At 40.9% G+C, this 13,227-nt stretch overlaps 1 protein-coding gene across 1 annotated transcript in view; it reads left to right on the forward strand.

Moving 5' to 3' along the window:
- Positions 1-13,227, forward strand: part of AGBL1 (AGBL carboxypeptidase 1) — a gene marked incomplete at both ends in the record, with an annotated part of 299,879 nt that overhangs the window by 83,221 nt on the left and 203,431 nt on the right. The window contains 2 exons of the mRNA XM_082005308.1: positions 1,585-1,729; positions 5,102-5,255. Of these exons, the coding sequence (XP_081861434.1) occupies positions 1,585-1,729; positions 5,102-5,255 (299 nt within the window). The remainder of the gene's footprint in view (positions 1-1,584; positions 1,730-5,101; positions 5,256-13,227) is intronic.

The following is a 13,227-nucleotide window of genomic DNA, read 5'->3' on the forward strand; positions in this document are numbered from 1 at the left end:
TTGTTTGAAATGTATTTATGGATGTGATTTGCTGTGAGGCTTCTCCCTAAAGTGCATGAATTGTCCCTTCATCTCTGCTGAAAGAAAAGTTTCTTACTCAGCCTAAAGTCATCTCTGTATCAGAATAAGTCTGAAGAAATCTGGTCCTGGAACTAGATGGAGAAGCTCACTTTAAGATTTCGTTGCTTTAATGAAGGGGTTGTCAAGGGCCTGAGTGCACTAATAGACATTGATCCTGACCAGCCTCAGCTGGGGGCTCTGTTTAAGCTCCATCCTGGCCTTTGTCCCTGCTGTAGTTGTAGCCTCTTTGGCCTCCATTGTAGCGAGGGTCCAGCTCAGTCATTGCTGAGTCTGTGCTTTGCCATCAACTCTGGTGATCTGGATTCTGACCCACGGACTGACCTACTGGCTTGACCCAGACCTGCCTCATCACCACAAATTTGTCTGGTGATCTGCACGCGTGGTTGAACCTGCCATCCCTGGGCATGCCCTGCTCAGGTGCTGTGGGAGGAGGCCCTGGCTGGCGAGGCCCCTGCTCTGCTGGCTGCCATATCAAGCTCAGCTCCCCATCTTTTAGAGAGCAACTGGTCCACACTGATCCCTGACAGGGAGAGGCTCAAGTCTTTGAAAAGGAGGGATCCAGAAGAGAGGCCTTTTGGGTTAGCTCGCAACCTGCAAATCTGTATGAGGTCACTTTTCCTCTGCGTGCAGTCTCTACCCAAACCCACTCTCTTCCTCCTCCTACTCCAGAAAGAGGCTTTGATGATATTTGAAATATTTTTATGCCCTATTTGCTTTTTTATTCCTGGAATATCCCTTCCTGTAGTGGAACTGAATGGTTGGTTTCGTACGGTATTCATATTTTCCAAATCTCTGTGCTTTCACAGAATATTTTCATACGATATTGTTCAGGGCTGTGAATAGGTGCCTGCATCTCTGAGCAAGATAATGTGGATGTCAGAAGAAATACAGTAGTGTTAGCTGAATGCATTAGTCTAAATGTGTCTGGACTGTGCTATACAAACTAGTATTAGCTGGTTTCTTTCTCATTTGCACCTTCACAAAATGAAACAAACTTATTTTCCTATGCGTGCCCTCCGTCCCTCAGCAGCAGGCGACTGGCTGCGGCTGGCTGAGCCCAGTGCTGCCGCATCCAGTTCTGCCCGCTGGTCTTTGTGTACTGCTCAAGTCCCAAGACACGCTTGAATCCACTGGTGTACCACCTTGGTCACTGGTCCTTGCCATCGTGATCTTGTTTGCGTCTCTGTCTTAATGGAGCCATGGTTTCTCTAACCTTTTGTCTTTCATATAGCCTTTAGGAACGTTGCTGTGTTACTGGATGTTGTTTAGTGCTGTGTTATATTTTTGTACCCGTTCATTGCTGGGATTGGATGGATCGTACTTAACATGGGGCCTTCCCAGTCTTGGTACAATGACTGGTTGAGTTTGGAGCCCATCTACAGCATGAGATGAAAGCTCATTCAGGGTAGACACTTCTCTGAATGCTTAGTTCTCTCATAGCTGCTCCAGATGGGCACCTGGAAGTGAAAACTATCTACTTTACCCTTCTTTCTCTTCTTCCAGAAACCACTACCGCTGCAGTGCAGCTGCAGGAGAAGGTGTGAGAGGAAAATTCTACTACACACTCACCTTCAGCATCAAGTTCCCTCATAAAGATGATGTCTGCTACCTGGCTTACCATTACCCCTATACCTACTCTACAATGATGGTAATACTGATATATGTCCACCTAGATAAACTGATGGGCCTGACAGGTTGGAGCTGCTTGTGTAGATTTTGAGATAGCGTAGAGGACCATTTTCGCAGGCAGTTAATGATCATGATGCTGTCATTGCTTTGCTTGCAACTGCAGCCTCTGCCAGCTCTGGAGGCCAGAATGCTATAGAAGAAAAGAAATTTCTGTACAGGATAAGCTGGGCTACAAACCATTAGTGCTTACACCAATCGTAACGCAAATCAAAGATGTCTCTGCTTAGCATTGCAGGATCCCCCTCCTGAAGCGGGGGAAGCAGTGGGCTAAAGCTAATGGCAACTCAGGAGTGGAAGCTGCTCGCCCCCCGCCTTCTGACAGAGAGTAACAGCTCAGCTCTGAGCTGCACCCAGCAATACCACAGTGCTGCACCTCATTTGAATGCTCCGCAGCCATTTCCTCTCTGTCAGTTGGAGTGTCAGCAGGCGTTCATGACACCCCCACCAGTGCTGTCAGTACAGGAACAAGTACAGAATACAAGTCTAAGGCATAAATTGTATTATTGAGTTGTACCAAGCTTGCTTCCCGGGAAAGGATTTGTTTTCTACATCCTTTTCTGGCCAGGGGTGGATGGTAAGGGAATTTTCTGGGAAATACATCCAATGTGCTTTCTCTAAGATTGATATAGGAGAGCCCAAGGTCTGAAAGGAAGGTAGGATAAAAGAAGCGAAATTAATAGTTCTGTGAGTAGATTTGCTTTGCTGTTAAAGATGAGAAAGATGTTACTGAAAATGAAGACACAGAGTTCCAGTAGATCAGTTCCCCTTTCTTCTCCCCTCAATTTCCATTGTTAACCCTTTTTCTTCTGGGCAACAAATGCTGGTGTGGTTCAGTGAAGTTTGGGCTTGCTCTATTTTTTTAATAATTGTCTCAGTTTGCCATTACCAGATATGAAATACTCTGCTTTCGAGGGAGACAATGTCCTCTCCTGCTTCCTAGCCATGCTGCTCACCATACCAACATAGTTAGGCTTAGATTATTTCCCACTCAAACAACAGTCTCTTGTCGACTGCTTTGCATCCTGTTATAGGTGTTCAAAGAAACTGCTTCGACTATCTGGGAGAGGGTCAGTCAAGCCTTCACAGTCCAAAATATGCCTGCCAGCTCATTTGTCATTAGGCTTATGGGTACCAGTTACACCTCAAAATCAATGAGGAAGAAAGTATGCTCCAGTAGTGGGGTTTGACCTATGGCCTTGAAGGCATGTGTATACCACAGTCTGCAGGGGAAAAGACAAATGCAATACTGGAGAATTGTGTAGACTTATTCACCACCATACTTTATTACTGAAATGCAGTGTTTCATCATTATTTTATTTTTATTGATTTCTATCGTCTGGCACAAAAGCAAGAGAGACTTGAAGAGTTTGTATGCTCTGGGAATCCCTGAATATCTCACCTGCTCCTGAATGAATAGACTAGAGATGAAAAAGATGTTACTCCTAGACTTGCAGAGCCAAGTCTTGAAGTATTTCACTGCCTCTTCAGATAAAATGCTCATTGAAATTAAAGGGAATTTTGCCCCAGGTAAAGTTTAAATGAACTAGGACTCAGTAAGGGCCATAAAGTTTGGTAAATAGGAATTATGGATGGAAAAGATTGGTAGATTGTCGTGTCCAGCTCTTTAGCCAAAGCAAAATTGTTGCCTCTAATAATTCTAAAAGGCTGCTTTGCTTGGACTAATTCAAAATGTCAAGTGATGCAATTTGCACATTTCCATGTTACTTTAATTCCAGAGTAAATAAGCTAAATCAGGTTTGCGCACCAGTAGATTTCATTTTAAAGCATTTGTCTACTGGTGAAGTATGTTGGTTTTACATATCAGTAATAAATTAAAAGTGATTGCAAACCCAAGGGCTCAATTAAATACATAATGCTTTGGGAAGAACATAAACTTGTATATGGAGTTAGTAATTTGAAAATGTTTTTAAAATCATATATATTTGATAGTTACAGGCATATTTACAGGAAATACACATTGCAGAATCCTATTTGAACTGGATGCACCCTGCAGTTCATTACTTTTTGTCCATTAGTAATTACATTTATTTTATGAACAGTAATTTATCTATTTTTACATCACAGAATTAATTGTTTGGATATCTAGCTGAAATCTCTGTGGCAGCTATACCCAATTAAGTTTCACTGGTTACCAGGAACATAAATAAATGATTATATCGAGTTCTCTGTATCTGTGCAAGATCATTAGATGTGTCTAATAATTGAATTTACCTTATAGAGCAGTATGTTAATTGTTTTATGACATAAATGACTGTAAATTTCAGTTCTGTGTTTGCATTCAAATGGATACTGGGAAAGCAGTCAAGGACAGTGAGCTCCAAGGTTTGAGGAACAGGAATGTCTTGTCCCATAAACATTGGTTAAAATTTTGCCCTGATCTGTAAAACCAAAAAATTACTGTGTAAGGGCTGTTCAGTGAATTGGTGTGTTTTGGTTAACGTACTGTTAATTACTGTTAGCATACTGCACTGTACCCATTTCTACCAGTTGAGAGACAACTGGTGTTCCACAACACTTAGCAACACCCTGCGATGGGATTACTTACACTAACCTTGCCACTTGCAATTACAACGTAAACAGAGAACGACACGTCATCTGGTGTGTAGGTGACAAGTAGCTATATGTCTAATGAGGCGATCAGAATTTGTTCCAAAAAACCTTTTTTTTTTAAGCTGCCAATTTTTTTTTCTCAAATTTCTCAAGAAGCTGTTGGACTTAAGAATTGTTTAAAACGGCCATAAACTTGGGGGGGGAGGAAACGGAGAAGGGGGGAAGAAAATATCCTTTTAAAATAACTTCTTGGAAAGATGCTCTTTAAATTTCCCACTATCGATTGTACAAAATGTTGTTTTGATGTACACTTTTTGGCTGCCTCTAGTGTGGAGTTGTTCTGAGTTTCACTGGCATGTGCTTGACAGCTAACCAGTCAGTTCTATAAGCGCTCAAAAATGGTGAGTTTTCTCACATTTTGTTTCTACACAGTCCCTATTAAAATATAAGGTGTAGGGAGTTCTCTTTTGAGCTTCCCATATACATAGAAATTCCTTTACATTAATAAGAGAAGCACCTAGGAACGGTTCAGGTAAAATGATATAATAGTAATAGTCCTCTGCAGCTTCAGTGAACTGGGGTGAATTCTGAATGGTTTGTGAGATGTAAAAGGTGATGATATTAACTGGCAGAAGAGAGAAGCTGGGAAGTTAGCAAGAGGTGAAATTAGTACCAATAATAATACACAGCTAATAGAATAAAATCAGATTTTATGGACCGTGAACTTATTTATAAATCTGTTTCCTTGCTTCTTTCTCAGTCCCACCTCGATACCCTGGAACAAAATAGGAACCCCAAGAAGGTTTACTGGAGGCAGCAGACGCTCTGCGAGACACTAGGAGGAAATTCATGCCCATTGCTCACAATCACTGCCATGCCAGACTCTAAAAAAAGAGATGACTTGGAGCAATTCTGTAAGTAGCCAAATGAAGCATGAAAAAAAGATGCTGACAACTTGCAGTCATAGCAGCAGCAGCAATGACAACCTGTTTCGTGAATAGGTTGATTTTTCTTACCTTTTTCGCTTTGGAAAAAGAAATCTAAATATGGGGACTAGCCAATTATGACGCTTTTTAAAATTACAGACTTACGTGGAGGAGGGAGGAGAGCTGACACTGTAATTGTTTGAGATTAGTAAAGAAAAATTTGAAGTAAAACCCAAAGTTCAACATCAAAAATCTCTAACAGCAAGAAATTGTGTTCGAATAACCAGTTTAAAGAGAATTTTTATTTTTTTGTTGGTGTTCCAAATTGAAATGATTTCTTTATTCTGAGTTCCCAAAATTGGAGGGGAAAAAAAGGAAAGTACAAGATCGCTCTTTCCCAGCTGTGGATAACAACTGAAGTGTTCTAGTCAAATTCCAGCTCCTCCAACGTGCTCAGCAGATCCATCTGGACACGATATTGCATTCTGTCCAAGTCCTAACTTATGGTGTACTATCTAATGGTAAATATTGTAACTGCCATATTATATCTAGAAGTTGTTGTTTTTCATTGTGAAAGTCAAAGATTTAGACCTTCAGTGGCCTTGCTTAACAAGATTAAGATATGCAAGTTTCTGTAATCAACAGCAAGTGATAAGATTCTGGTTAGCATCACATTGGGTTAGCTTTGATTTGAGAGTAAATTACTAACTCCTTTTATGTAGGTTGATTTTTTTTTCTTGAGACAGTAACAAGGCATAAACTGATTTTTTTTCCTCTGCTCTTCAAACATCTATAGCACAGGTTGAAAACTTTGAGGGAGTGTGGAAATCTAAATTGTCTTAAGATCTTTTTGGATGTTAAGCAAATATATATCATTATGTCACTGAGATACTAGGTTAGGAGCGTCCAAAGGGATTCTGTGATATGAATCATATTTCTCATAGCTGAATTCTCCTTTCGGGAGTATGTGATGATATGTGGCTAGGACTCCTCATAATGTCCATACTACATGCATAAACTTAAAGGAAGTTCAAATATCAGAGCTGGTGAAAATTATTGCTATCTTTCCTGGTTCAGGTTTAGAGCACAGTGACTGCAGTTATGCTGACATTACAGTGTTAGCAAGCTGAGCTCATAGCTTTTAATTATAATTAAAAAATTTATAAAATTATTATAAATTGAGCATCTGCCCTGAACTAGCAAATTTCTGAACGTGAACGTGCTTTTCTAGGTTGAAATCTCAAGGCAAAATTGCCAAGTACAGGCTCCATGGGAATTCATAAGGTGCATGCACATACACAGCTTTAATGTCAGAAACTGGTGGCAGTATCGGAGAGAAAACTGGATTGTTGGTGTTGCTATTATTAGCATTATTTACACAACAGTAGCACACACAACACGTGATTAGGGGGTTTGGCTGTGGGTGGCTGCTGTCCATGCCTGACATGAAGAGATAATTCCTGCCCTTAAGCACTTTTCTTCCATGATAATGATGATACAGAACAGAAAACCAGTGGGCGGGAGTTGTGATGGGTGAGGTTGGTTATATAAAGAAGCCTTTGGCACGCTGCAGACGATGACCTGCTTAGATGTTGGCTGTTGACAGCGATGTTTAAACCTCATGGCAGAAGGTCTTAATAGGGCAAGTGAAATAAAGTTGGAATATTTTATTTGAGGATTGGAGCCACCCAGAAGAGACATGCAGTGAACAAGTTTCTCTGCCCAAATGAGTATACCTCTCCAATGAAAGTAGCAAAAGCTAAGCTAATGTTTGGATTTATCAAAGCAAGGACCTGGAGCGGGTCAGTCACGTGATGAGTGAATATGCTAAACACTGAATTTAAGAGCTTTTGGCTTTGAAAAAACTTTATGAAAAGTGTCTTTTGTCAGAGGGGGGAAAAAAAAATTCCAGATTTTTTGTGAAACAGTATTCTTGCTTTCTGACCAGTGCTACAACGTGCCCAGGTCTGCAGTCATGCAGATACAGTGATCAGGATTAAAAACTCGGGGGTAAAATCACAGGCCTGTACCAATGGAGCTAAAGCAGGAATATTTAAGTATGCTTTTACCTTTGGCAACACACAGAAGAGGGAAACTTAATTGCATATACTAATAATAGGCTAGACTATATGCCCTCTAAGGCCCTTGGGGCTAGCCCTGGACTGAAACCGTAGTATGCCAGGCGTGGAACAGCACGGGAGAGCGGATGGCCTCTGTGTGTGCAGGACTTGCAGCCTATATTCAAGACAAGTGGGAGGCACACATGCGGAAGTGAGGATCATGAGGAAACCACAATGCAGTACTGACCAGTGCAATAATACCTCGAGAGTCACACTGCTTTTAGGGAGTATCATGATATAAATGTGACAATATTAGAAGGCACTGCCGTCTTCTGGAGCACTGTATTCTCAGAGTGTATCAGAGTGCAACTTGCAGTGTTAAAAAAGAGTCTGGCAGGTTTTCAAAGGTCATTAATCTGTATGTGAAGACAAGGCTTGGCTTCTTCAGCACAGATTTGCTGAAAGATTCATAAAGGTTCTATGAACAGTTTGGACAGATACTTGTTTTGAATGTTTCAGGCTGTTCTATTATTCAGCATCTGGGTTCAAATTCTAGTTATGTGTCTGAAGTCCTCTTTATTTTTGAGATCAAGAAATATCCCCTGGCTTGTGATATGTTAATTCAGTGGCATCTTGCAGTTCTGACCAAAATGCCATGAAATCATGTGCTACGAAACAACTCTTCCTCTGAAGCTTTGCAATGCAATAAGGTTGAGGACTTCCTAATCTATCCAGGAACCAACTGAACTCAATCAAAACAGAACATGTAGAAATCCCAGTCGTCTGAACTAAAATAGGAATTGTTTGGGGGAAAGACTGTCAAGGCAAGGCAGCACAGTTTCTACAGTTTCTCTCAAGTTTCCAAGACCGTAAAAGTAAGCACCAGTACTCTTAGGTAATGAAAATATTTGTTGTTTTATCAAGTGGAAGAACAGCAAAGCAGCACACCATATTTTATGCTGTGGGGATGCCTCTAGGCAAATCTGAATAACCACGTTATGTGCTTATTTTGTTTAAACAGCTTGGTTAATTATGGCTTTTGGGGACAGATTTAGCCTAATTTGTGTAGCTTTGATCAACAGTTACTTCTCAATTTCCTCATCTTGTATGACATGCCCTTTTCTCTGAAGTGGTTCGGCTGATGGAAAGACCTGTATGTCAATATTTTCCATGCCAAAAATGTAACTCAAAAGCAACAACTTAGAGCTAAATATATAAAGAGACCAACGGGTGAAGGCTTTCCCGGTAATAACTCCCATTGGTTTGTCCAGTCTCCATGCATACGTGTTTCAGCTTGAGAAGTGATGAGGAGCTCCAATACTGGGGAGCTTGGCACATGGATAATGAATAAAAATTGATAGTCCTTGTTCTTTCTATCTGGTTCTGGCTAATTCATAGTTTTCATGAGCTACAGTCATTTTGCTTTCCTATCAAATTTGTTATTTCTCCTTTGTACATTTGTTAATATGTACCTTGAGACGTTCTTTGCAATAATGCCAATGCCACAGGTAAAACATGAGGCTTGCCAGGACTTCATAGCTGTTGCACACAATTGTACTTAAATACTCTATAATCCTTCTCTAGTATAGTCACGTGGGGAGCGGAAAACATCACTGATGAAGAGGCACTGGATGGAAGAGGAGTGTTGGGAGGGCAGTGTGATCAGTCCAGTGGGAGTGCAGTGGGAAGGAGTTACTGTGGCACTGGAGGTGCTGATAGAGGGGGAGTGGCCCAGGGACAATGAGGGCACGGCATCCTCTGCGTCAGCGTGCTTTATTTTTCTTGCTCAAGTCTTTCAGATTGGTCTTGTCAGGCTTTTGATTAATGTGGCCTTAGGATGGTTAAATTTGTCTGAGTTAAATTTATTAACGTGCACCTTGTTAATGGGAAGCACAAGCCATGCATGCTCGCAGGAACTGCACACTCACTGCATACTGAAGGGAAGAAAAATGGGCTGCTGTTTTCCTTCATCATGCCTTGTTTATGTGAGGTTCTGCTACTCACTTTAGGCTCCTTTCTCTTCCTCTCTTTCTATCTCATCTTTATGTGAAGGTGTACTGAATAATTTTTATTAAATGCTCAGTTCTGAAACGGATATGAAGAAAGAAAGAAGTGAGACAAGAAGTCTTTGGCTCTTTGTGCTTTGCATCTCAGTCATGCAACAGTTACAAACAGCACAACTTTAGTCACACTTGATCAATGTCTGTGGGTGCCTGATGACTGCAACAGAAAGTCCGAGGCTGGTCAGTGGTCCCTGCTGGGCTGTGCAGCTCCATAGACTTGTACAAATAGAAACTGGGAAGATCTCTCTTGTTGTTTCTTTCTTGCGTGTTCTTTTTTAAACTTGCCCTTCCTGCTATCATATGAAGACTGAGCATCCAGCAAGGAGGGATGTTTTTGCTACGCATCCTAACTGCAATATCTCCCATAGTCTTGAGATAAAGCCGTTAGTTTCCCATTCTGACTGTGTGTGGGAAGCACCAATGGCGAGACAATGGGACTGTTTTTTTGTCTTCTCCATTATCTGTCTTTATCACGTTCCTCTTTGCCTCCTCCTTATTCCTTCTTATGAAGAGTTAGACACTGCAGATTTGACCTTCTATATTACACACAGAACATTTCCTCAGCAGACTGTAGCTCTTCTCAGAATTATTAAAAAAACAACATACTCCGCTCCACCACCACCCCCACCCCCACCCCGAAAAGAGAGGAAAATATAGTTTTGTGTAAGCTTGCATGTGTGGTGAGGCTGCATGCTCCACCTGCCCTGGATATTGAATCAGCACATGGAAGCCTTTAAGAAGGAAAGAAGTTGGGAGTGGAGAGGAGAGAATGGTTGGGCAGGCACTTACTCTTTGGTGACTTTGTTCCTTGATATGTCAGGTCTAGCCTTAGACATTGCCTGATGAGAGTTAAAGGGACTTTTGAAGGGAGAGCAATTCCCAACATTTTTCAGGGCATTCTCAAATGAATGCAGAAACAGTGAGAATGATAAAGCTTCCAATCTTGGTGCTGACTCCCTGCTTGATGAAGTCAATAGGTGCTTGCAGAGCTCTGATTTTCTTGGGTTTGCTACACACAGCCCAGTGAAGGCAGTGTTAACAGCGTGCACGTGTACTCGCTAATAGTTTGCAAACACTTAATTCACAGTGTTATGCATGCAAATGTGCAGTATGTAACTGTGTTCTACTAAACCCCCAGCAGACAGCCAACTAGACCCTGCAAGCCACAGGTTACTGTTGTAAGTGGCAGAGCAAATGGTCAGATAAACTCTTCAAACAAGTGTAAGTAAAAGATCTAAACACTCATACACAGGCAATGATAAAGTTCTCTTCTACTTAAGAAAGTAGAGGACACTGATGTGTTGCTAATGTTAACAGAGAGATGGAGTTAAAACCACTAAATGCAAAGTTATTGGAGAAGGATAGTTTACACTGTGCTGTTTCGAGCTTGCCATATGGGTTAGCACTCTCCTTTAGTTAGAGAAGGGCAAGGGGAGGACATCTCTGAAGTGATGAAGAGTAGGTGCCATTCTGGTTAGTGCCAATACAGATGAGTAACCGAAATATTTCCAAAGGAATTCCTTACAGGAATGAAGATTTTGATGGGTCTGGAGTGGTACAGCAGTGCACCACTTCAGCTGACGACCACCAGCATTGCTGCGTTCTCAGCTGATGTGTGCATCGTACGCTGCCGCGGGGGTTAATCCTGCACCCACAGAGAACAGCGTTACTGTGCAGGGTGGGGTGGGACAGTCGCTGTTTATGGTATCGCACAGAAAGTAATTGCAAAGCTCTCTTCATGGCTGGCTGTTCTGTTGTGATTTCCATTAATAATACTGATTATGCAGTGTGTTATGACCATATCCCCCTTCTACACACCTGATGAGTGTCCTTTTAGCAGTGTGCAGTGCTACAGAGCTGAATTGTGGGTTTTAAAGTTACACCTAAATGTCCCAGCTAATTAGCAGCAGTGGTGAAGGAAATTAAATAAAATATGATACTAGCAAATGGATTTACATCTATAATAGCTGTCACTTTGGGTTTCTCTTCTGTCATCACATGTACTCTTTATGCAAGGCTGGGGAAACCATTATGGATATTATCATAAAGACATAATGATACCTGCATATCTTAAATGTAGTCTTTTGGGGAGTTAAAACACATTTTCTGCTTGAGTCTAAGCATGTTTCTAAAGACGGAAAGAGTAACATTTCTGGGATGGGTATGGCAGGATGCTCCTAGAACTAGAATGAGGGCTAAAGTGAGACTATTGAGATATGTTTGCTTGGTCTTATCCTAAGTATACAGAATCAAAAATACATAGTTGCTGGAAGAAATATTCTAACATTTCTCATTTTGCTTGTCTCATTTTGCTTGTATAAGCTATTTAGAGGGTCATTTTGCAACTTTGATCTTTTCTCAGAAAGAAACAATCTCTTTACCTTTAAATATAATTTGCAGCAAAGAGCAATTCCTAAGCAAAGAACAGCAGAGGATGTGAACTGCAGAGGCCACTTACGCAGGACACTGGGAAATAATGATCATGTGGAAAATGTACACAGTTTAATTAAGCACATTGATTAAATCAATATGATTCAAACAGCTTAGTGCTCCAATCAGCTTAATCTCATTAAATGTAATTCAGGCCTCGATAATTGATTAATAATGCATTATAGTTTATGAATTATTGACTCCAAGTTATTATAACTGTGCCTGCTCCCTGCATGGCAACCAGTGTTGCATGTTAATTATGAAAGGCTCAAGCTCTCTTCTCTTGAATAACTTTTTCAAAGCTTGAGATGACATATCTCCTAGTGAAACGGGGATCAAATTAGATCAACATCTTACTGGAGTTAGTCCACCCCAAAGGAAAATGCACTCTTTAAAGGAAGCTCTCCTCTAATAATGTTGAATGAAATAGGGAGGTAGAATGACCTGCTTTGGTAACGGTCTTTCAACCAGCCAGAACAACTGCCTGTAGCAATTCAGCTGGAGTGCTAACCTGGCATTGTGCTGGTTGGAAACAGTTCACAACAGCAAGCACATCTGTTGTTCTTCTTGTGTCATTGCATGCCTATACCTCCTCCAGCACGCACGCACACAGCATAGCCAATGCTGCTGAACCCTTAGGTCATGTCTGCCTGCCAAATACAGAGCAATCCAGTTCCCCATGTTTGTCTGGATGTTGAGTGGTTTCTGTAAAAAGGACTGATAGGCTTTTACAATAGCATTTCTGCACTGCAAGTGTCATACAAGAAGAGCGAGCTATTGCTGCTATGGATGAAAGTCTCAGGAGAGAAACCAAGAACCAAAGAAAGCCTCTGCTCCTCAGGTGGCCCCCATTAGACTGCATATCCACTGAATGTGAACAGAGGATGTTGTATCAGATTGTTTTTCTGGGTAGTGAGGTACTTAATGTGGTCCAAATTGTTATCTTATGTAGAAAGAGTCCACTAACATTACATTTCGTTAAAATATTCCATTTACAGAACCTGTTCTGTTTTTTTTCTTTCTTTTATCTCTCTCTATTCCTTATTTGTGATTATAGTTAAAAGTGAACACATTTTAGTGTATAAAGAAATTGAGTGAAATTACTATAGCGAACTGTGGAGAAAAACATTTTTTTGCGTTATTCTTATATCTGCAATAGTGAGTTTTCTATCTATGTATTCCCTTGAATTGAAGATTTGCTCCTAATTTGCAGGTGTGCCAGCTGGAGGTGCTGGTTCTTCTGCTGCTTTGTACCAAACACTTTGTTTTTGGTGGCAGGAAGAGTCAGCTGTTTTGAAAACGATGATCCTGCTTTACTGCAGTAGTGAAGAAAGGCTGAATAAAATTGTCATGTATTCTACAGTGCTAAATAATTACAGAATTGAGAATATGATTTTTTTTCCACTT

The sequence above is a fragment of the Phaethon aethereus genome (genome assembly GCF_964289735.1).
Source record: "Phaethon aethereus genome assembly, chromosome: 12".
NCBI classification, from domain to species: domain Eukaryota; kingdom Metazoa; phylum Chordata; class Aves; order Phaethontiformes; family Phaethontidae; genus Phaethon; species Phaethon aethereus.